Raw genomic sequence first — 24,476 nt, 5'->3', positions numbered from 1 at the left:
ATAAGGGAGAGAAAAATAAACCTAATGGAAAAGATTCTTGTCCAGGAATGCAAGAGTCACCGATGTCAGACAATGAAATTTTCACAGAAAATTGAAAATATCAAAATAGCGTTTACAGATGCACACAACTTTAAGCAACGCTTTACAAATCCTTCAGACCATACAAAGGAAATGAGAAAATAACAAATTCTTTCCCAACCCAAACCTAGGAGGAAATTTGAAGAGGGGTGTGAAAAGTTTCACAGAATATATTTTCAATCATTTTTTAAAAAACAGAAACTTCCAACACTCAAAACAAGATAAACTGCTTAGCATTTAGCACTATATTAATGAGTCTGATACAAAGATCAAGTTCCAAGGACCATTGCATTTAATTACATTTCACAACAAAAAAACACTGTTGTGATTCAACCAAATATGAACATAGTTCTCTCCAAATTCTACACAAACCACTATTTTATTTCATTTCGATGAACAAAATTACGTTTTCCTTTTAAATATGTATCTAAATTGTACAAGTAACAAAATAGCTGCAATAAAATATGAAATATTTAATATGTATGAGCATAGAACCAAAATAAACTGGAAAAAAAAGACGATCTTTCTCTTTTTTTTTTAAACAAGCCATTCTTTCTCAAATAGCTTTTCAGAGACAAAAAAAAAAATCTAGTTGAAATAAAGACTCCCAAATAGCGCTAAAGTTTTTGGTACTCTTTGGAATGAGAAATGATTACTTAACAGGAAACTTAAATTGAACACCACAAACATCATACTGTTTTTTAAATTATGGAAACATCTAGTGATCTGTCAAAGCAAATTTGTATTTGTGAATTATCAACATTCACAACAAAGCCAGCTCCTTTAAAAGTCCAAACAATTCTTTTCTAAGCAATCCTGTACTATCAATCCTCTAATGTAGAAATGAACCACAAATGGGACTGTCACCACTACACTTCAGTGTCACACTGACTTGCAACCAAAAAGGCACTGTATTTTTTTAAAATAGGAACTATTTCTTTTAAAAAGTTGCCTTTTGTAAGTACACCAATTTGTAAAAAAAAAAAAAAAAAGTTGGAGATGTTTCAAACCAAGACTAGAGGGTCATACAAAAAACATGTGTTTTTCATAACTTACCAAGTACTCATTTGTATACTTGCATTGTAACTAAGAAAGTAACCAGAAGTAGTGCCTTTTGTGGCAGTGAACAAGAGGTTAATGTCTTTCAAGACAAGGTCATTTATCCATCAGAGCCCTAATTGATAAAATAACCTCCTTTAGTGTCCTGAATGTCAGAGTATGTAAGGAGCCTGGAGTCTCCTTTCTGGCAGTTGCACTTGCAGTCTGCATGAAGAATTTTTCTAAATGGCTTTTCTGATCAACTACTATACCAAAATGCCTCCCAGGGATAGGATTAAATGTGTATCATCAACCTGATGGATCTTTTATTCAGTAATACTACTGCTAACAAAGCTAATACCTCAACCTCGGTTTTAAAAACCTACAAGGTATAATGGCTTATTAATGGACCCCTCTTAGCTTGTAGCAGGACAAAATTTCACATAAATTGGGACAGATGGATATTGCCTGAACAAGTAGTTCACCATGGACCGTATTTCAAACCAATCATCTTAAACGCTGATTATTAAAAGTTGTTTCTTGTTTTTGATGCCATCCATAAACATTTTAAAACTAAAACTTGGTAATCAAATCAAAATTTAAATTCTGGTAAGTAGAGGACTCCTTGTTTTATTGTTGTGGCAAATATCTTACTCCACACAGTTGTGTGACATTAGAAATAAAAATGGAAAGTTATAGCTTAAACTTGAGTATGGAATTTTATATTAAAAACAAACATAGTTCTGCTCATTTACAAATGAGTCACAGTTAAGCAAACAAAGCAGCACTTCAGAAGCAGGACTGTCCATACAGCAAGAATCCTCCAGAAGCAATAAAGGTACATACAATGAATCTGTATACAGAGATTTTATTCAATTTAAAAAGAAAATGAAGACTTTAGACAAAGCTTTGACCCTGTAACAAAGCAAATCTGTCCAGCTTTAAACCAAATTCCAGGAGTAACCAATTTCAATTTTTCAATGGCAGGCAAGAGCACTTAATGAGCTCTACTGACAGTTCTATTTTCTTCATCTCATATGGTATAAAACAAAAATCAATCTAGACTTCTTGATAAGTTTTAATGTGGTCATTTGAGTTTTACAAATAGTTTCTCAAATGGTACGCCAAAATACTTTTTGTGTTCACTTCAGATAGCTCTACTGTAACATACAGCAATGTTTTATTCTGGTATTGAGTCTACTGTAAACATCAACCAATGCTTTATGTTGTGGAAAAACCAGTCTATTTGTAATTTAAACAATCCACAGGTTCTAACCTGGAAATACTAGGAAAACAATCTTGATGCATTAATCACAGTACTAAGATCTAACCTACAAAGAACTGAGGTGAACAGCTATCCTAATATAAGTTTTACTTTTCTTGACCCTATAGGCCTGTCATTTAAATCAATGACAGCAGCTGTGGCTTCATCTCTAGACTCAAAGGCCACCATGGCTTCACCTGTGGGCATACCTTTTTCATTGTATTTTAAACATACTGAGCCTGGGATTACTTGATAGCCATAAAAGAAATCTAAAATCTCATCAATAGACACAGTGAAGGGCATGTTCTGTACTTTAATGACTGTTGGTCCTGGTTTTCCAGAACTAGACCCAAAACCAGGGGGACCGCCAATGTGAATTGGGCCAGGGCCAGGCCCTGGCCCAGGCCCAAAAGCTGGTGGCCCACTCAAATGCCCAGGTGCATTTCCAAGACCAGGAGGGCCACTTCCAAAGTTAGGGGGGCCACCTAAATTTCCAGGACCATTCCCAAAATTCTGAGGGCCTCCACCAAATCCTGATGGCCCACTTAAATTATTTGGTCCACTTCCAAAGCCTGGAACATCCAGTCCTAGACCAGGCAAACCACTGTTTCCGACTGACGGTATACCAGGCCTATCACCAAAAGCTCCTCCTAATCCTGGGGGAGGAAGTGGTGGCCCAAAGGCATTCGACCCACCAAAATTACCAGGAAAGTTAAATGGAGGTCCATTGTTGGCCTCCTTTGATCCTACAGCCAAGAAAGCATGCTCTTCACCTCCTGCCCCAGGTATCCCTACACCGGGCATCCCTGCCCCAGGCATCCCTGCCCCAGGCATCCCAGCCCCGGGCATCCCAGGCCCGGGCATCCCAGCCCCAGGCATCCCTGCACCGGGCATCCCCCCAGCACCGGGCATCCCCCCAGCACCGGGCATCCCGGCGCCAGGCATCCCGCCACCAGGCATCCCGGCGCCAGGCATCCCAGCGCCAGGCATTCTGGTGCCAGGCATTCCTGGAACTGGAGGATTACCTGGAACAGGCAACTTTAATCCCTTTTTCCCTTGGGCAGGGGGATTCTTTTCAATCTCTCTCATGTCATCTAGAGTAACTACATGGACAAATGCTTCTCTCCCATTAAGCTTTTTACGGTGTAACCGTTCAGACTTACGTGCATCATCTTCATTCTTAAACTGAACCAATGCCTGTCCTAGACCTTGCCCATTGTTATCAACAAGAACATGTACAGCATTTTCATCCACTGGGATTCCCTCCAGGAACTGAAGAACGTCCATCTTGGTAATGCTGAATGGAATATTTGTTATGTGGGCACAGATTTTGGCAGAGCTGACATCCCCCTCCTGATTTAACATCATCTCCCTCTGGTCATAACTGAAGTTCTGCAGTCTTTTTCTAATCATATCTATCTTTTCTAGCATACCTTTCTTAGTAATTGGGTGAACTTGAATAAAGCGATTGCCCATGTATTGTTTATGGCGACACAGAGCAGCCTTATAGTCAGCCTCATTCCGGAACTCTACAAAGCCTTCACCAGTTGCTTTCCCATTGGGTCCATAAGCTATATAAATACTATCTTCCACAATATCTAGCTTTTTAAAAAAATCAATGACATGTTTGTTTTCTGCTTCAAATGGCAGCCCTTTCAAGTAAACACAAAAGCCAGCCTCCTGGGGTGATCTTGACCTGGATCTCTTCTGCCCACAGGGCGATTTTGACCTAGGAAGTGTCTGAGGAGGGGGATGGGTTTGTCCAGAAGGTCCCATACTTTGCTTAAAAGTGATGTGGCCTCCAGCAGCTACCCACTGTCTCTCTGTGGCAGGGCTAACTTCCACATAGCGTTGAATCATCAGCATTCTGTTTCTTTTCAAAGCCTCAAATGTATCTTGAGGAGAAAGAAACTTAACCAATCCATTCCCATTATTTCGTCCCACATGATCTTTCAACAAATGTACTGCATCAACACGGAGCCCGTGGAAAAAATCTCTGACATCATTTTCCATTGCAGAAAAGGGCATTCCATGCACACTGACATAGAGATCATCAGGGTTGATGGACAGTGGCTTCCCACTGTTTTGAGAGTTCATCTGCATAGGATTAACAGGATTCAGTGGACCCAGAAACATAGGGTTCAGGTTATTATTCAGATTCATAGGTGCTCCAGAGCCATTCATTCCGGCAGGCAGTGGTGCCACAGGTGGCGGGTTCAGGGGCGGCATGCTTGATATGGGTGGCAGCGTAGTCATTGGTGGCACAGAGGGAACTGGAGGGATTGGGGGCACAGGAGGCACAGGAGGCAACGTAGGTACTGGAGGAGGAACTGGTATTGGAGGAATGGATGGCAACGGTGGCAAAGATGGTATCGCTGGGATTGGAGGAATTGGTGGCGGTGGGACTGTGTTCATTGGCGAGGCTGTACTCGGAACTGTTGAACTAAATGTTGGGCTCCCAAAAGAAGCCCCCATATTTGGAGGGGCTGTCCCTATGCTGGCTGTGGAAAATGTCTGTATGTTTTTGTTGCTTTCATGAACAGAAGTGGCGGCAGTAACTACAGTAGGTGAAGGATTGTTAAAGTTGGGTACTGTTGTCGGCAAATTTACCCTGCTACTCATTCCTGAGCTAGGTGGTGGTCCTGATCTGCTAGCATTTGCTGGTGGCATATCTAAGTTGGCAGTTTCAAAACGTCTACGGCTCAGTTCAATCATATTTTGCATTTCTGTTTTACTACTCAACAATAGTGTTACTTTTGACCCTTTAATTGTACCACCTGTGCGCATCATACCAAGCCTTGCATCTTCATCAGTGGCAAAAACGATGAAAGCCTCACCCAGTTCACCCCCTACAATATGCACGCCCCCATCAGGGATGGTCAATCCAGAGAAGAAGTGGCGAATGTCCATGGTCCCCGCCACAATCGGGAGACCTTGCAAACGGATGACCACAGCCATGCTGCGCTGAAACCACACACACCTGCAGATGAAAAAAGGCAACGGCCAGGTCAGACTCCTGTTTATCACACCAAGTTTTTAGCTACAAGAAAGACCAACTAAGCCCTCAAATACTCCCTTGGAGCTATCACAGCAATATCTTTCGTTGATTTGGATAATATAAAAACTGAAAATTACATGCCATTAACAGTGTAAAACCTAGACAATTTCTACTTCCAGAGGGATTTATTCAAGAAACAATTAGACCCTAAGACTCAAAAGTTTCAGGATAAAAAAAAGAACCATAGGACAGTAAAATCACCAATTAATCACAGAAAAGCACTGATTATACAGTATAGTTTAAAAGAAACATTTATGCTGAGGCAAGTATCATAGTTTAATAATCTTTAAAACACATGCAATGGGTGCATGAAAATTAGTATTTAAAATTGGCTTAGTATAGAACAGAAATAAAAAGTTTATCACAATCAATGACACTCAGATCATTATACCTAGAAACTATGGAATGGGAGTTTTGCTGTGTATATTCTCACCAAAATTTAAAACCACACAACAAAACACTGCTTAGCATCTTCCTTATAAACTCGACAACTTCATAGAATAAGTGTCATTTTACATGGTTGAGTCTCAAGATCCAACGAAAACGAGAATACTAATAATGAGTAACACTCGACACTGAAGTAGAATCAAGTCGTAAATGAGAATCGATTCCAGATTTAATCCTAATCTATTTGATCAGCCTTACAGCTCTAATTACTACTATTAACAAGGTTAGCACAAACTAAGACTCAAAGGCATAGCCAAAATCTGATTCACCACCTCAAAAGTGGAACCTGGTTCCAGTACATTTCATCAAAGCTGTTTTACTGCACATACTCAAGTATAAGCAAGCCGAGGCACCTAATTTTACCACAAAAACTGTGCTGAAAAACTTGGCTTATACACGAGTATATACAGGAATTAAAACTAAGATCTGATGCCACAATCCTAAACCATCCATTTAAAAAAATGGAAATAAAGAAAAAACAGGAGGGGAAAAAGTCTTGTTCTTCCACATAGGTAATTAAAATGAAGTTTTTGTTTAGAAGAGGTAGAATTGAGCTTTATTCAATGATTGTTTCAGTCCTTGACTTAACATGTAACTCTTGTGGTATACGTGGTTGCTCAATGATCTCCTTAGGTCACAGTCACGTTTGATCTAATCAGAAAACTTTCCCCAAAAAATCTATTTAAAATTTCAGTTCTAATGATTCCTAAGTACAATGGCATGCCTTTGCAAAATATGGTAAAACACAAGTTCTTGAGAACAGGAAAAACAAGTTAAAATTATGGTGGTCAACCATATTTTCCAAGCTATCTTAAAAGTCAACTTTAAAAAAAAAAGCATGCCTACTATCTGGTCTCGTCCCCTTAGGAAGGTTACAAGTTAATTGAACTTTGTTATCTTTCACTTCTCAAATAAGAGCAGGGGCATGTTTCCTTCAAGCTCTAAGTCTTTTAAAACTCGTGAAAGCAGTTACTCAATGTCAAGTAATAAACATTAACCGAATGCAACAAAGTCTAAATCTATAGCAATCCCTTACCTACTATACACAAAAGAGAAAATGTGCTTGGCTTTGACAGGTTTTTTTTTTGTTTGCATACACAAAAATACAAACTAAATCCAGAAAGTAGGACTGGTAAATAAAGAATGCTCCGTTTGAGGCTATTGTAAGCCAGTTCACTCTGACTCCTGGTGACCCCATGTATGTCACAACAGAACTGTGCTCAAATATAAAGTATTTTCCAGAAGTAATTCCATAAGCAATCACCAGGCCTTTCTTTTGAGGTACCTCTGATGGACACAAACTGCCAACTTTTCAGTTGGCAGCTGAAAACATCTGAACTACTCAGACTCTGAAACTATTATAAGACACTAGAAATTTGGGGACTGAGTGAGGAAGTTTTTCATTTTTGGTTTGTAAGAATCAAGAAGAAAAACAGCAAAAGAAAACCAACAAAACCAAACCACACCAACAAGTACTCTTCTCCTTGATTTAAAACTTAGCAACCTATAAAGAAGTTTATCAAGAAGGCTCTAGTTTATAAATAAAATCTGCATTCCGTATTGGCTTTAGAATATGTGGCTATTTTCAAACTTGAGCAGCAATCTTACTTGACTTCAAAAAATTGCTACCACACTTTATTTAAGGGAAACACCACGGTTAAGATAGGCACTTCATACAACTCTAGAAAGACAGAGAAATGCTAGATTGCATTGGGACAGAACCTGACTCGGTCCCAAAACTCATCAACACAGCCTTTAAACCATCGCCTGATGAATGAAGAAATCTACCGAGAAGTCTAAAGATACATATAAAATATGCTACTGAAAATCTGCTTCAAATACCAGCTAGAAATGAGTACAGCAAAAGATTTCATTATAAAGCCACCTGCAGAAAACACTTAGTTTTTAGGTTTGAAAAGTGAGAGATAGCATCTGCTATTCCAAGTATCTAACCTAAATAATAATTTTAATCCATTTTGGTCTTAGATAACAAAACACGGATTAGATTCTATTTACTAAGGTTCCTTCTAAAGCCTAAAATTAGTCCGATATCTAACTACACCTCTAGGGAACATGAATAACCATAGCAGTAACAAGCGCCTATACTTACAGTTTATCTAGAATGCTACTTGAGGAAAAGACAGCAACATACTGCCTAACAACCAGAAATGCAACAGGAGACATGCATCCATATAAACTGACCCCTGGGGGGAAGCAACAACTGTTTAGGACCCAATTCCATTTCACCCAACCCCCAACGCCATTTCTCAGATAAGCTTGTTGGAAGGGGGAGGGGCGCGACAATTTAGTTTCAGGTTATTTAAGTCAACTCATTTTATTTTGTATAAAAACAAACCCTCTATTCAAAATCTCTTACCTGATAACACAAGAGATGTATTTTCTTAACAAGAAGTAGAGGCCAAGTCAATCCTGTGGGCAACCAATTAAAACCAACTTTTAGACTGCAATAGAGAATAAATGGAGGCAAAAATCAATGCAGGAAACAAAACAACAGGCACAGGCCACACTGAACTGTACATTAAGAAGGCGAGTCTGAAACCACCAGAGTACTTAGAATGCATACCAAGGGGTTAGGGGGAAGGATATGTACCAAAATCCCTCGCATTACTATTACTTAGTACTGATATCAAATTTGACTATCTTTCGAAACAGCATATGTGTCAAAATTAGTCTGAGAAAATGAAATGAAAGCAGTAAAAAAGTTCAACTTCACAGCTGTTACCACTTGATTAGACAGATCAGTTGGGTCTAATAAAGAGTGTATCATGAAGTACAGAAATCTCAAGCTTTCACCAAATTTTTTATTAAGAAACACAAGCTCACACAATAATAGTTCCTGAACGAATTAATCCATCAATTAAAAGATACTCAAAGAAATTACTGCAATTACTTTCAATATGTTTTCTTTGCTTGCACAAAAACATCGCCTACTACCACCAAACATACATGAAGTGAAAGTTCTGGCAATAAGGACTAATTAAGTCTTAGTTAAAACCACTGTGGTTCCAAATATTAAGGAAAAGCAAGTTTCCTCTAACCCAAAACAGTTCCAAGAAACTTGTTAAAAAAAAACAAATCACTAAAAATGCTTGGCATATTAAGGTATTTTTCAAAGTAAAAACATGTGACTCATCTTCCACTAGAATTTCTTCCAAACTAATGTTATCACCCAAACACAAGCAGTATACACAACCAATGCTAACACAACTTTCCATAGTCACTTTTAATTCCGAGAAACAAAGTAGAAAAAAATGGCTATAGTTCATAGAATTAGCAATTGAAGACTACTAATCAGAATTATGCTCATTTTTAAATCTTTCAAAATCAAAAGACCACCAGAGAGCTTAATATTTTCTCATCACCAAAAAGTAACATATTTTTGAAACTCTTTGTTACACCAAACCTTCCTCAAGAGCAAACTAAAAACCTAATTATTTATTCAAATTACTAAAAGGGCAATGAGATTGTTTTGCCACAAAAAGATGTGAAGACTGTCCCAAAGCTTTCAAATGCCCGAGGCATTACAATTAATCGTTTACATGTTGCACAAATCTTTCCTTACTAATTAGATCAGAAGAATTTAAAAACCTCTTCATTCAAAAATTACATCTAGTAATTTACCCAATGGATCATAAAATGAAATTTGAAACGGGGGGGGGGGCCCTTACTTCTTACTTCTAGTAAGACTATGTTCAGTGTGGAAGAGTTTGAATTACTGCATTACTAATTTCTAAATCTAAATAAAGGTTTGGTGCTATGGACCATAGTACATGTGTAATTTTTTTTAAGAACATGTAATAAACACTTGGTCCTCCAGTGGAGACTCCAATTTAAAAGGTCTGGCATGAGGCCAGGGCATATGCCCTGGAAGACACCCCACTACCATTGAGTCAATTAGGACTTACAACGGCTCCTTAAGACAGTAGAACTGCTCCTTTGGGTTTCCAGCCTCATCCTTCTCCGGTGAAAAGGTTGGTGGGTTTGAAATGGTGACCTTGCTGTTAGCTGAATGCTTAACCTACTACGCCACCAGGGCTCCTTCTGGAAGACAAGGGTAACAGATTCCTCAGCCTCTTCCCTACCAGGCCCAAGAAAGCATCATCTGTCCATCTGGGGAATAACAAGTTAAGGATCACTTAAACCCAAAGGGAACTCACTGGAAAAATCTCCAAAGGGCTGCCAGAAATTAACAAGGAAGACATTTTCATTGAACAAAAAAGGTTGAAATGCTCCACTGTAGCTAGCAAAAGACGACACAATCTACATATAAATATGTGATTCTTCTCTATTTTAGTAGAGAGAATAGCAATCCATCGTAATCCACGCCAGAATTATATTGAAAGTCAAAGCTATTAACCAGAACATACATTTGGTGTCGTATCTCACCTCTTACAACGGACAATGGACACTGAAATGCTTTCATGATTTTAAATTTTTATTCTTTGGTTTTTAACATTTTGGAAAGAAGCACACAATTTAACAGAGACATCATTGTTTTTGAGGAACCAACTAAATCTGTGTTCCAAATGTAACTATCAACTCAATGCAAGATCCCCAAATGAAAAATCCACTCCAGCTGCTTTCTTTAAACACTGGCGAATTTTGAAAAGGTTAATACTCCAACAATGCTCCACAAAACATAAGTGCAAGTCTTACCTATACATACAGCATTAAGGGTAGGGAAGGAAAACATGTGCCCGATTTGTCATTAAATCCCCTTCAAAAGATCCAAAACAAGAAATCTGCTTTAGCATTATTTTCACTTTGTATTAGGAATTAGAAAGTCTTAAGACAGTATTTGCTTCAGCTCTATAATTACCAGATACACCGATAGAGTATCTGTTACAAAATTTTAAAAGCTAGTATATTACCATAACAAGACAAATACTTATTTACTAGCCATTCCAATGATTTGGAATTTCAGAATACATTGTCTTGACAACCCTTTTTATCAAGACAAGGCATAAACTAGAACCTGATTATTTCCACTCTTCATCTGATATGCATTATCAACCAAAAGTCAATTTAAACTTTAAGTGCAGATCTTTAAGCAACAAAACTAGAGTACAGTAGAACTAGATACAGATCCAAAAAAAATAACCAACAAACACTCAAACATACACCTTAAGGATGAGCACAACAGTGTCAACAATGGGCAGGCACAATGCTATAAGGAGTAGGATATTATGATAGGCATTATGAACAACCAGAACTTTGTCAACTTGATTTTGCTTCCCTGCTCTCATTTAGATCACATTTCAGATCCTATGATCATCTTAATAAAACAATACTTTGGACCCTAATGAGACATATATCCTTTTTATAATGTTACTCAAATTTCCCATTAACATGCAGCATCCTTTTTCTGTTACTCAATTTTCCCTACTATCCAGCCAGTTCTCACAGGCAACAAATACATTTATTCTAACTGACATTAATTTTGAGTGCCCTAAAATATCAACAAAATTTTTCATAATCTTAAAATTTTCTTAATCTTCAAAGTAACAATATTACTTAAAACCAGTCTTTCAGACTCACTACTGATTTAAACTAAAGCTTTAAACTTAACTATGCAAATCAAGTTCAATGGACCCAGGTTGTAAAATTTGATCAACCTAGCTTGGGTCAATTTTTCTGCTTAGTTGGTATAAAACATTTAATATTCATTCCATTTAATATTATTCCATATTTCTTAAGCACTTGTGAGTCAAGCAGGAGATCTAAAAATTATCAGCCATCAATGCATTTTAGGGAGGGATGTCTAAGAATATCTTTTATCCAGCAATTGTTGGCACTTAGTGGTTATGCTTCAAAATACGTAAGAAAAATTCCATCTAAGCTAATTTATGGACCTTAGACATCATTAGAACCTCAGACTAATAGTATCCTTTATCCAGATGATAGGTCTCTGTAGTTATCTTGTCCTTGTTTAAGGCTTAATAAATGTCCTCTGTAATAAATAAGCTGAATGATGGAGCTCCCTACAAGATATAACACAAAAAACATCAACATTGTCTCTGGGTCCCAGCACCTTGAACACACTGATCCACAAGTTTCACTTCTATAAATTATACCAACAACCCCCAACCCTAAATATTCATCAAAACACTTGGCATGTCAGATAAGTTGAAATACTATAAAATATACACTTGTATTACTGCATCCACAAAATGTTCCAAACTACCAGAATGGCTTCTAAACCCTCATATTTTATCATCTAACAAATGTGAACGTAAAGCTGAAATTACACATCATAATCCATAAACAAAGCAACCAAAATTTAATGAAGCGCAGAAATGGTAAAATGCATTCCCTGTTTTATTAAACAACACTGCCCAACCATATACTAAGCACATCCTCAGTAACACTTTCATATACACACCACCAAACATCTTGTATTCTTCCAAAAAATTACCATCAAATTATTGGACCCACCTTTAACAGTTCTCCCCCAACTCCTTTATAATATTCTTGGAAAATGCCTGGACATCACACTAAATCCAACCGTCCTCCAGTCTACGTAAACTACCACATTTCAAAATCAAATATAACCAATCTTGTTTTTATAAGCAAGCAGTAACTTCTTACATGTCGAAACTTGTGGGTCCCCTCCCCCACTGCAAACGCTCTCAGATGGATTAATACTATAAAATAGGTAACAACGTTCCAGCCATTTCTGTTGCTAATACTGCATTTTACAAAAGTCACACCTGTTTAAAACCACCGAAGAAGCTGTAACCGACACAACTCCAATCACAAGCCTCCCTATTCAACACACTTTCCGTTGCAAACCCGTTTTCCAAGCGCTGGTACTGAAAAGCACCGCCCTAATCTTGAGTGACACAAAATGGTTCCTGCCAACTGCCCCAATTTACATTGCAGGGAATCAAAGGGCCGAGGCACTCGAAAGCCCGGAAAGCTCTCCAAGGGCTGCAGCTCTCAGGATCCACCTCCAAGCTGGTGTTGGGAACCGACCAACCCTAAAAAGAACCCTTACCCAGGGGCCCGCAGGTTTCTCACTGTAGGGCACACAAAGAGCCCACGGAATTCCAGTTCGGCGGCTCAGCCTCCAGCGCTGGAGCCCGTCCCCGTCGCTAACCTGTGGATTCTAAGGTCCTCCCACCCTCTTCACGTGGCTAACTAGCACTTCCAGCCTTCTCCAGAGAAACTCCCTTCGCCCTCTACCCAAAGCCCCTTCTCGCTTCACAAAGCCCCCCATGGCCGCCCCACAAGGTAGCTGCGAAGGTGCAGCACACGCCAGATCCTCCTCCGACTAGCCCCCGACAAGCGTGGGTTCTTGGAAGCGCTTCAGCGCAATCCCCTCCCACCTTCGGCCAGAGGCCCACTCCACCACTTCCTTCCCGGGCGCGCAGGGGGTGCCGGCGACGGCTCCCCCCACAGGGGTCTCCTGGTTCGGGTCCCTTTTCCTGGTAGGCCCCCGGGGCCTCCTTCGCACTCGGTCGGGGAGGCGGACTCACTACGATTATCTCCTCGCTTCGGGGTAGAGAGGGGTATTTAGCGCCTCTTCCACATTAGGGGCACAGAAGATGGTGCCCGCTTCGGGATACAGGTGTTCTCAAGGCAGTCCCCGTTAGTTCGCAGGCTGCTGGGCCTCCCAGCGCTGGCCGCCTCCCCCTCAGACCACGGGTGCGTCCTCGCTTCGTTCCCACGTCGGGACGCCGTGGCATCCTGACTCCTGCGTGTTCCTATCCGCCTTCGGGCCTCAAAGGTGGGAGGCGCGCCCCCGACGCCCCACAGCCCAGCCCCGACCCTTTGTGTGGGGCGCTCACTGCGGCGGGCCAGAGGCCTCCGAAGGCCCCGCCCCAGGCCACCAAGGGGCGGCTCGAGCCCCGCACAGCCCCGCCCGCTCTGGGGCTGCGGGAGTCTTACCGGGGAGAGCTACGCGGTGCCCGAACCCAGACCCGCGTTACCCCCCGCGCGAGTGCCTGCGCCCCGCGGCCGACAGCCCCAGCCCGAACGGCTTCCCGGAGCCCACCGCAGTCACCAGCGCCTTCGCCGCTCCACAAAATGGCCGCCGGCCCGCTCAGTCGCTCCGCGTTCCAGAAAGGGGCGGGGCCGGCGAGGTGAGGTCACGGAGCGAGCGGCGCTAGCCAATCGAAACGAGCGGCACTAGCCAATCGAGGCTCGCGGGCACGGCCCGGAAGTTACCGGTGTGTGTGAGGCGCCCGGGACCGGCCGCGTTTCCGCACTGGCACGTCGTTCGGGGAGTGTCGCTGTGCGGTGGGAGAGGTAGGCGGTTCCTTCTGCGCCCTGCCCTGCGGCACCCTGAACAAATTGTTTCTTAGACCAGATTGAAGCCTTTCTCCCACATTCGTTTAAGGATTAAATGGGCCGCGAAGGTAGTCGTTAGTTCTGATAATACCTATACCTCACCCTGACCTCATCTCCCTATCCGCGCCCCGTCCCCCATATAAAAATTAAAGTTCAGGAACCCTTACCAACCACTCCTCATTAACACCTCAAAGATACACTTTGTTTTTATTTCTTTTTTGATTTAGCTTTTCTAACGATCATTTTATTGAGAGCCCTTACAAGCTCTTATCACAATCCATATATCAGTTGTATCAAGCATATTTGTACCTGTGTTGCCATTCTTTTCTAAACATTTACTTTATATTTGAGCCCTTGGTATCAGTTCCTCTTTTTACCCTCCCTCCCCGTCACCCTCGTAATCCCCTGATAAATGATAAATTATTTTCATATCTTATCTCCCCTCCTCTGAGATTTCTTCCCCTGCCTCTCCCCACCTACACCTTACCCTCCTGGTAGCACTACTCCCATTTCTGTTCCTGAAGGGGTTTAGCTCTTATTTGTGCCTGAAGTGAAAAGGCAGGATGAGGTCATGATAGTGGGGAGTGAAGAAGCCTCAAGGAACCAGAGGAATATTGTGTTTCATCAGTGCTATACTTCATCTTGGTGACTCATCCCTTCCTGTGACCCCTCTGTCACAAGGAAGAAGGGTGTCCCATTGTCTACAGATAGGTTTTGGGTCTCTGCTCTGACACCCCCCTTCATTCTCAACAATATGTCTTGTTTGTGGTCTTCTGATGCCTGTTACCTGATCCTGTCAACACCTTATGATCCCATTAGCTGGTTTGCTTCTTCCATGTGGGCTTGTTGCTTCTCTGCTAGATGGCTGCTTGTTTAACTTCAAGCCTTTAAGACCCCAGAGGATATATCTTTTGAGAGTCTGCTAGCCGGGCACCATCAGCTTTCTTCACCACATTTGCTTGTGCTACACTCATTTTGTCTTCAGCAGTCGTGCTGGGAAGGTGAGCATCACAGAATGCCAGGTTGTTAGAACAAAGTGTTCTTGAGTTGAGGGAGGGCTTGAACAGAGGTCCAAAGTCCATCCACTTCCTCAATGTATTGCCATATAAATATATGTACCTATGCCAATACCTCTATTTTATTAATATATTTTCATAAGTGCACACCTATGTTTGTACCTATGTCCATAGCTTTGCTTCCTAGATCTTTCCTCTGTTTCCTTTTATTTTCCTTCTTTCCCACCATCATACTCGCCCTTCTTCTGCCTCTTAGTAATCACTCTCAGCTAGATTGCTGTTGGTCCAACACCACCAGGATCTCTCCATCCACTCCAACGCATTGTTGCTTTTTAATTCCCTAGTTGTTCACCTGTCTATGGCATTGTTTGCTCACTACTCCCTTCCCCTGCCTTCTCCTCCCACTGAGTGCCTCCAGAGCCTTTGTCCCATTGCTTTCTCTCTCAGGCTTGCTTCCCATGCCTCTTAATTTTCTGGTCTAGCAACAGGGGCACCAGGCAGGTAATTCTACCTGGATGATTCTGACCCCTCCTGAAATTTCCACTTTATTTTATTATAGAAAAATCAATTCTCAAAAAATAAAAACCAGTTCGCAAGCTGTTTTGGTCCTAGACCCCCAGTCTATGTGTAACCCATATCTTGATGAATATCAGCATCATTGACTTAGTGTTAGAAGACAGAGTAGCCTTCTGGTGAAGAGTGCAAAATTGAAGCCTAAATCTTTGCATAATCTACCAAGATGGTTTTTTTTAACCCCAAACACCTTCATTTTCATATTCACACAACAAACTTTACTTTTTGTTCTCCTAATATAATTATGACACAAAAATTGGCATTTACAATGCATCTTCAAAGTATTTCCCTGTAATGGGAAATGTAGCATCATAGAATCTCAAGATTAAAAAGTGCATTTAAAAAAATACATTTGTTTAAAAAAAAATAGAAATACATCGGTTGCCTTTATAAAACAAAATAGAAGCAAGCCTAAGTCAAGAATATCCACTCGTCCAGGAACTAACATTGTGATGTTATTTCATTTAGCAAAATCTGATCAAATTTAGTAGTCCTTCTTCCTTCTGGTGTGATTTCAAGTTCAGTGAAATCTTCCAATACCATACTGACAAGTCATCAAAACCTAGATGCATGCCAGCAATTTCCTTATCTCTCTTCATCACAATGTGAATTCTTGATCTTGTCCGCAAGCTCTAGAGAAGTGGTTCTCAACTTTCCTAATGCTGTGCCCCTCATATTGTGGTAACCCCCCACAACCATTAAATTATTTTTGTTGCGACTTCTTGACTGTAATTTTGCTACTGTTATGAATCATCATGTAAATATCTGATATGTAGGATATATTTTCATTGTTACAAATTGAACATAATAAAAGCATAGTGATTAATCACAAAAAATATGTAATTATATATTGCAAAATTTTTTATTTCTAATGACCAATAAATGAAATTTGTCTTGAAGCATGTTGTAGTATGGGTAAGTCTTCACACAGGGGACTGGTATGTGGGCATATCTGCATGTGGGCGGACCCGACTGGAGATGGATAGAGGAGCCGTGTCTCGAGTTCCTAAGACCATAGGAAATAATGTGTTTTCCGATGGTCTTAGGCAACCCCTGTGAAAGGGTCATCCCCCAAAGGGTTCAGGACCCACAGGTTGAGAACCACTGTTGTAGAGGCAGCAGCTGTGATGGGTTCATAGTAGCATTAGCCACCATGGCGACACCTGAAGTCCTAGCAAGTTTTTAGGAAGGTATGTGTGGCCAACTTGACCGATACTGGTTCAATATTCTAAAATCAAGAAATGGAAAAAATCAGCCAAAATTTCAAACCAATTGTACAATCTCTAAGATCCTTTTTGGTGGCACATTAGCTGGATGCTTGGAAACTTACTGAAAGATACACTGGCAATCAGTCAATTCTGACTCATAACAACCTTGTAATACAGGGACGAACTGTCCCTGTGTTTCTGAGACTTAACTCTTCACGGAAGTAAAAAGCCTTGTTTTCCCTTAGTGACTTGTGGTTTTGAACTGCTGACTTCACAGTTAGCAGCTTGACATGCAACCACGATACATCTGACACATAGGAGGTCCAACTCTACCAGCTGCTTTGCGGGAGAAGGTGTGGCAGCTGTACAGATGTACAGCTTTGGAACCCCATGGGTGTGGCAGACAGCCAGGAAGAGAGTGTATGCGGACAAACTCTCAACTGGATTACTTTAAGGAGTCTGGGAGGCAGGGTTTCTGTGGAGGGAGACCTTCACATTCAGGGGTTAGAGATCGGTTCCAATCCCTTTCTCCTAAGTAAAAGTTATTCTCTATGATGCCCTGAGGCAAACCAACCAAAGTGATGCCATTTTGTTGACTGCTGAATGACCTGCCTCCTTCCCGTTCCCATCTTGGAAAGTCCTGCGAGTGACTGATTTTAGAATGTACGCTCTTGTTCCCAAGATCAGGACATTGTAATTAATCTCATTACTCTTCACTATTGTTTCTTTTGATGTTGTAACCAGGATGTGCTCTTTAATCTTACTATAGTTTTTGTAACCGATGTACGCTGCTTTGATCTACAGATTGTTACCTGCTCTCACTATAGAAAAGTCCCTGATACATGGGTTTTTGCTTATATAAGCTGGCTATTATCTCCACACTGGAGTGCAACCTAGAGAATCGATCTTAGGTTCTTGCAGTCAGGTTAACTGGATAAAGACTCTTCTAAATTTCAAGACCTTATAGTGGCTGTCATTTACTTTAACCGGCAATGGTCCCCCAAAATAATGCCACTATTAAGGTGCTTGCAGGCACTTGGTTGCTACTATATACTCTTGAAGGTCAACTACTTGACGGCTACTTGCCTAAAGTTTATCTGCCAACAAAAGAAGTCAGACCACCTACCCAGTGATTCTCCACCTTCCTCAGGCCGCAACCCTGTCATACAGTGCATGTTGTGGGGACCTCCAACCATAAACTATTTTCTTCTCTTTTTTTGAGCAGTGAGAGCGTTGTTTTTTATCATTTTATTAGGGGCTCTTACAACTGACATGACAATCCATATATACATCAATTGTGTAAAGCACATTTGTACATCCATTACCCTCATCATTCTCAAAATATTTGCTCTCCACCTAAGCCCCTGGCATCAGCTCCTCATTTTTCCGCTCCCCACTCCCTCATGAACCCTTGATAATTTATAAATTATTATTTTGTCATATCTTGCCCTATCTGATATCTCCCTTCACCCACTTTTCTGTTGTCTGTCCCCCAGGGAGGAGGTCAGATGTCGATCCTTGTAATTGGTTCCCCCTTTCCAACCCACCCTCCCAGTATCGCCACTCTCACCACTGGTCCTGAAGGGATCATCCGCCCTGGATTCCCTGTGTTCCCAGTTCCTATCTGTAGCAGTGTACATCCTCTGGCCTAGCAAGACTTGCAAGGTAGAATTGGGATCATGATAGTGATGGGGGGAGGAAGCATTTACGAGCTAGAGGAAAGTTGTATGTTTCATCGTTGCTACATCTCACCCTGACTGGCTCATCTCCTCCCCAAGACCCTTCTGTAAGGGCATGTCCAGTGGCCTACAAATGGATTTTGGGTCTCCACTCCGCACTCCTCCCCTCATTCACTATGATATGATATTTTGTTCTGATGATGCCTGATACCTGATCCCTTCAATATCTCGTGATCGATTGCATAGGCTGGTGTGCTTCTTCCATGTGGGCTTTGTTGCTTCTGAGCTAGATGGCTGCTTGTTTACCTTCAAGCCTTTAAGACCCCAGACACTATATCTTTTGATAGCTGGGCACCATCAGCTTTCTTCGCCACATTTGCTTACACCCATTTGTCTTCAGCGATCGTATAGGGGAGGTGAGCACACAATATGATTTTTTGTTCTTTGATGCCTGATAACTGATCCCTTCAGCACCTCGTGATTACACAGGCTGGTGTGCTTCTTCCATATGGGCTTTGTTGCTTCTGAGCTAGATGGCTGCTTGTTTACCTTCAAGCCTTTAAGACCCCAGACGCTGTATCTTTTGATAGCCGGGCACCATCAGCTTTCTTCACCACGTTGGTTCATTCACCCGCTTTGTCTTCAGCAATTGTGTCTAGAAGAAGGTGAGCATTACAGAATGCCAATTTAATAGAAGAAAGTATTCTTGCATTGAGGGAGTACTTGAGTGGAGGCCCAGTGGCCTTCTGCTACCTTAATACTAAACCTTTAAATATATGCACATAGATCTATTTCCCCATCCTCATATATAAATATGTTTGCATATGTACATGCCTTTATTTAGACCGCTATAAATGCCCTTTGTCTCCTAGCTCTTTCCTCTATTTCCTCTGACTTTCCTCTTGTCCCACTATCATGCTCAGCCTTAATTTGGGTTTCAGTAATTCCTCTTGGTTACATTACCCTTGATCACGCCCTACCAGGCCTCCCACACCCTCCTTACCACTGATTTGGATCACTTGTTCCCTTGTCCCTGGGTTTATTAACACTACTACCTTTCCTCCCACCTCCCCCTCTCCCATACTCCCCCAGAACTGTTGGTACCATTGTTTTCTCCTCCAGATTGTTCATCCAGCCTATCTTATTTAGACAGACCTGTGGAGATAACATGCAAAACCAAGCAACAATATACAACAAAACAATGACAAAAAAAACAAAACAAAGCATAACAAGAAAGAAAAGCTTGTAGTTAGTTCAAGGACTGTTTGTTGGCCTTATGGAATGTTTTCCAGTCTAGTCTGTTGGGGCACCATGCCCTGGCCCCAAAGTCCACCTTCAGCCTTCCCTGGGGACCTTGTCACTCCGTTCCCTTGCACACCCTTAATGTGGCGGGATCAGATCAGGCGCAATTCTCACACTGTGTCTCAGGTATTGTCCCCTGTAGGAATATGGGTCAGTGAGGGACATCGTGTTTCATAGTGGGGCCAGCCATGTGGTCCTCTCTGTAAACTGGCTGCTCTAATTGGGAACAAAATTATTTTCATTGCTACTTCATAACTGTAATTTTGCTACTGTTATGAATCAGGTGACCCCTGTGAAAGGATCATTGGGCCCCCAGGTTGAGAACCACTAATATAACCCAAAATAAGGCCCACTCCCTTCTGATAAGGATCATGGATTGTTCCCCTGGAGAAAAGTTCAGACACCTAAAGTCAAGACAGCTCAGAGATGACCAAGGTTAGGCTGACATTTTGACTCTAGAACTCACCCATCTTGTTACGTAGGTGCCTTCCCTTCATATTTCCTGTATACCCCTGTACCCCTAGCTTGCCCCCTCATGTTATGTGTATTCCTCTAATACAACCCCTTCTTATGTATGTGCTTACTGTGGCTTGCATCCTTGAGATTATATAGGCCCATGAGAGAATACATTACTGCTTTATTCTAGTTCAAGTCTCCATCAGAAGAGATAAGCCCTTGCATACCTTGTCTGATGTCTCTTTAATTGACCCCCTCAATTACACAACCGCCCTTAGGACCTTTCCGGCTGGATCCCACATATGGTGAACTTCTAAGTCAGATTTATTCAACAACAGGGTTGGCTTATAATTTTTATGTACTCTTTTTTGGAATGTTATAAAAAATTCAAACTCATTGCCTTCAGGTGAGTTGACTCATAGTGACCTTATAGGACAGTGTAGAACTGCCCCTGTGTGTTTCTGAGACCATGAGTCTTTCTTTTTTAAAGACGAGAAATCTTAAAAGGAGTAGAAAGTGTCATCTCTCTCCTGCAGAGTGGCTGGTGGTTACAACTGCTAACCTTGAGGTTGGCAGCCTAACTCACGAACTCTGCCACCAAGGGCTCCTAACAGGAATGATACAGTTAATTGAAAACAACACCCATTAGGTTGGCTTCTCTAGAGAAGAAAACCTATAATGCTTATAAGTGTATACATGTAGAAAGAGATTTATGTCAAGAAATGGTTCATATACAATGTTGAGTCCATGTAGAAAAAGAATGTTTAGAAACTGTTTGTCTTAGCAATTGTACATTTGACTTGATGGGATTGAAATTTGGAATGATATGTATTAAATCCCAACTACTTAAAAAAAGAAAGTAATGGTTCATGTAATTGTAGAAGTCCAGCCTGCTTCAAGCCAGTGGGTGAAATGTAAATTGGATGCTTCACCCGAGTCTGTCTGATGAACAGAAGAAGATAAAGTAAGACCAGAGCTAAATGAATCTGAGGTCAGCCAAGTGAATCCAAGGTCTGTTGTCCAGTGAGGGCTTCTGGGATTGGCAGGCAATAGAACAGGTAGATGAACCAGATATAGGATTCAGATCCAGCAGACGTAAGCTAACTTCTGCACACTGTGGATTTACATGATATAGACCACAGCCTGAACGAAACTGCCCTCCATTGTACTAAGACTGTGACCTATTTGTTCAAAAACTACTTGGCTGCTTCACAGAATATCCCATCATGGAGTTGAGCACACTCTTAGATCATATAATGGGAGAACCGACCCACCTAAATTGACATAAAACCTAACCTATTCCTTTGAAACATATGTGGTATGCAGGAGTGGATCCTCGAACAGAAGACGGACATTAGTGGAAACTGATGAATTCTGAATAAATTCTGGAGTAATAAACCAAAGTGGATCTTTTAGTTTTGATAAATTTACCATTTTGTTGTTAGGTACTATCAAGTTGGTTATGATTCATAATGACCCTACGTACAAAGAGTACTCCCCCACCCCCCAAAAAAACAACCCCAAATTGTCCTGGGTTGAGCGGAGATTCTGTAGTGTGCATTTTCACCCTAGGTGAGCATCAAGCAATTCGCTCTGAGTTACTGCACCCAGTGGCATCACCTGGGAAGGTTGTCTCTGTTCAGAAGATTTTTTCATTAAAGCAGTTACGTTCAAACCTCGTTTTTTGGTGAGGTCAATTTAAGAGAAGAGTGTGCGGCTGTGAATTTCTGTTTCCTGCTTGGGAAAATGCCGCAGAAACTGTTGTGTTGTTGAACACAGCTTACAAGGAAAGAGCTATGGGAGACACTCAAGTGTAATGAGTGGTTTTCTCATTTCAAAATAGGTAAAACGTCAAATGAGGACCAACCTCGTTCTGGCTAACAGCACCTCCCACGCATCTTACTCACCTGACCTCGCCATTCCATGCAACTTTTTTCTTTCCATGAATGAAGAGGGACATAAAAGGACAGCAATTTGACAATGTACAAGAGGTGAAGAAAAAAACGAGAGGTGCTGTCAGCAATCCAAACAGTTTGAAAAATGTTTTCAAGAATGGAATCAGATTTCACAAGTGTATTAAGTGTAGTGGAGAGTACTTTGAAGGTGATAGGTTGTTTTATAAAAAAATTTAAATACATAGCTGTGTGTGTGTGTTGTGGGGGAAGGAGGTGGGGAATTCTGGAGTTTTTTTTGGTATCCCCCTTATATTCACCTAAACCAAAGCCCGGAAAGACAGCTCACAAGTGGGTAACTCGCTGGTGCTCAATTCTATGCAGTTGTGCTGATATTTTATTAAGTCACTGTATTCTTTAAGTGTTGGTACATTAAAATTTGCTTTATGAAAGGTGAAAAAGTTTTTTAAATACTTGGAAATTATATTTCCTTGTTAACTTTTACAAATCAAGTCATGAAACCAAAAGCAGCTTAAGTAAAATACTCTTTAAAATCATGTTTAGGCAAAAGAAATCTTTGGATCTAAAGTATGTCTCTTGGAGACAAATTGGTATATTTTTTTTAAAATCCAGTCTGAAAATCCCTGCCTTTTCCCAGCAGCGTTGGCTACAGTCATGCAGAAGGTTATGTTGTGAGGGTTTCAGAGAAACCTGTGGGAAAGTTCCATTTACTGTTCTATCTGTTTTGCCACAAATTTTTATAAGAACTCTCATTGATATGGTTGAATTTATGTCTGCCATTTGTTTTTTCTATGTATTTTTAATTTCTCTTCCTCCTTTTGTATTAAATAGATATTAGTATACTGTGTTCATTCTTCATTGATTTTTGCTTTAAGGATTCCAATGTGCATATTAATCACTTTCTACTTAAGATTAAAAACAATAACTCACAAACATTAAGTTGATTCCAATCACAGCAACTCAATAGGACAGATTAGAGAGTACTTTGAAGGTGATTAGTTAATGGAGAGTGCTTTGAAGGTGATAAGGTTGTTTTGTAAAAAATTTAAATACATAGCTTTGAAAAAAAGTCCAGTTTTGCGGGGGTCCCACCTCATACAACAAAATGCTCACACTGCCAGGTCCCACGCCGTCCTTACAGTTGTTGTACTTGAGTCCACGGTTGCAGCCACTGTGTCGGTACATCCTGTTCAAGATTTTCTTCTTTTCTCCACCATGGGTGGCATCCTAAAGGGACTGCTCTCTCCTAAGAACATGTCCAAAGTATAAAACACAAAATCTTGCCATCTTCACTTCCAAAGAGCATGGTTTTATGTGAAATGTAGTATCAGAGGAAAGGAGGAGCAAATGAGAACTCTAGCAACTGTGTTTCATCTTCTTCCCTGTCCATCTTCACTCACCAGACTTCCAAGTGCTTTCCCAGTCATTTACAACCTGCTGTATGCATGAAAATAGGTCATCGGAGTGAAAACTTTACCAGGTATGAACCCAAATTTACTGCAAACGGATTCTGACTCAGACGGACTGCCTAAGTATAGGAAGCACTTTGATATATTCTTGCTCATATGTGAGAGTGCTGGTTAACTGTCTACAAGTCTAGATGCAGAAATGGTTAAAAACTGCTCCAATAATACAAGCTTTCTCTTGATTTCTTGAGACACACCAAGCTTTTTCATACCTCAGCTCCTGTGCTATTGCTGCTCCTTCTACGTGGGACACTCATCCTTACAAACAGCATAATGGGGACTCCTCTTACCACTTTGATTATTTCTTCCATAGCACTTATGATGGGCATTTCTACTAGTTGTTTACTTATTTTTTTTCTCCGCTAGAATGTAAGCTTATTCAAAGAAGGGTCCCTTCAGTTTCCAGTTTACCAGAATATCCCCACCACCCTGAACAATCACTGGCTTCTGAAAAGCACACCAGTAACTGTTGAATGAACAGCTCTGTAAGCAGATTCAGTCATATGTGGGAACCAGGTGGAGTGGCAGTCAGCAGTGCCACAGACTTTCTCATGAAAGTTATAGAGCGGTAAGGAGAAGGTGGGGGAAGAAGGGAGCTGATCAAAATGATCTAGCTATAACTGCCTCCCAGGGGACAGACAACAGAAGAGTGGGTAAAGGGAGAC

The 24,476-nt window shown here is 41.0% G+C and overlaps 2 protein-coding genes and 1 pseudogene across 7 annotated transcripts in view; all 3 read right to left on the bottom strand.

Moving 5' to 3' along the window:
- The window catches only part of CPNE1 (copine 1), a 41,485-nt gene extending 27,549 nt beyond the window's left edge, over positions 1 to 13,936 (bottom strand). The window contains exons 1-2 of one of the 6 annotated variants that reach the window (XM_075563706.1): positions 13,797 to 13,883; positions 8,263 to 8,315 (exon numbers count right to left, since the gene is read on the bottom strand). The gene's annotated coding sequence lies outside the window, so the exon portion shown is untranslated. Of the gene's footprint in view, positions 1 to 5,217; positions 5,357 to 8,262; positions 8,345 to 9,811; positions 9,898 to 13,384; positions 13,524 to 13,796 lie in introns of those variants that run through there. The other 5 variants (XM_075563705.1, XM_075563704.1, XM_075563708.1 and 2 more) reach the window with 5 other exon arrangements.
- RBM12 (RNA binding motif protein 12) lies at positions 1,969 to 5,338 on the bottom strand. The gene has a single exon (XM_075563702.1). The coding sequence runs from the start codon at positions 5,336 to 5,338 to the stop codon at positions 2,471 to 2,473; it is 2,868 nt and encodes a 955-aa protein (XP_075419817.1). The 3' UTR covers positions 1,969 to 2,470.
- Positions 13,937 to 16,050: 2,114 nt separating the features above from the next.
- Positions 16,051 to 16,942, bottom strand: LOC142422196 (U6 snRNA-associated Sm-like protein LSm5 pseudogene; annotated as a pseudogene).
- Positions 16,943 to 24,476: the final 7,534 nt, after the last annotated feature.

The sequence above is a fragment of the Tenrec ecaudatus genome, chromosome 12 (assembly GCF_050624435.1).
Source record: "Tenrec ecaudatus isolate mTenEca1 chromosome 12, mTenEca1.hap1, whole genome shotgun sequence".
NCBI lineage: Eukaryota > Metazoa > Chordata > Mammalia > Afrosoricida > Tenrecidae > Tenrec > Tenrec ecaudatus.
The sequence above is the reverse complement of the archived record's forward strand: the minus strand, read 5'-3'. Positions and strand labels throughout refer to the sequence as shown.

Excerpts from the sequence above, each read along its gene's own strand:
- RBM12 (XM_075563702.1), bottom strand. The coding sequence starts at position 5,338 with ATGGCTGTGGTCATCCGTTTGCAAGGTCTCCCGATTGTGGCGGGGACC.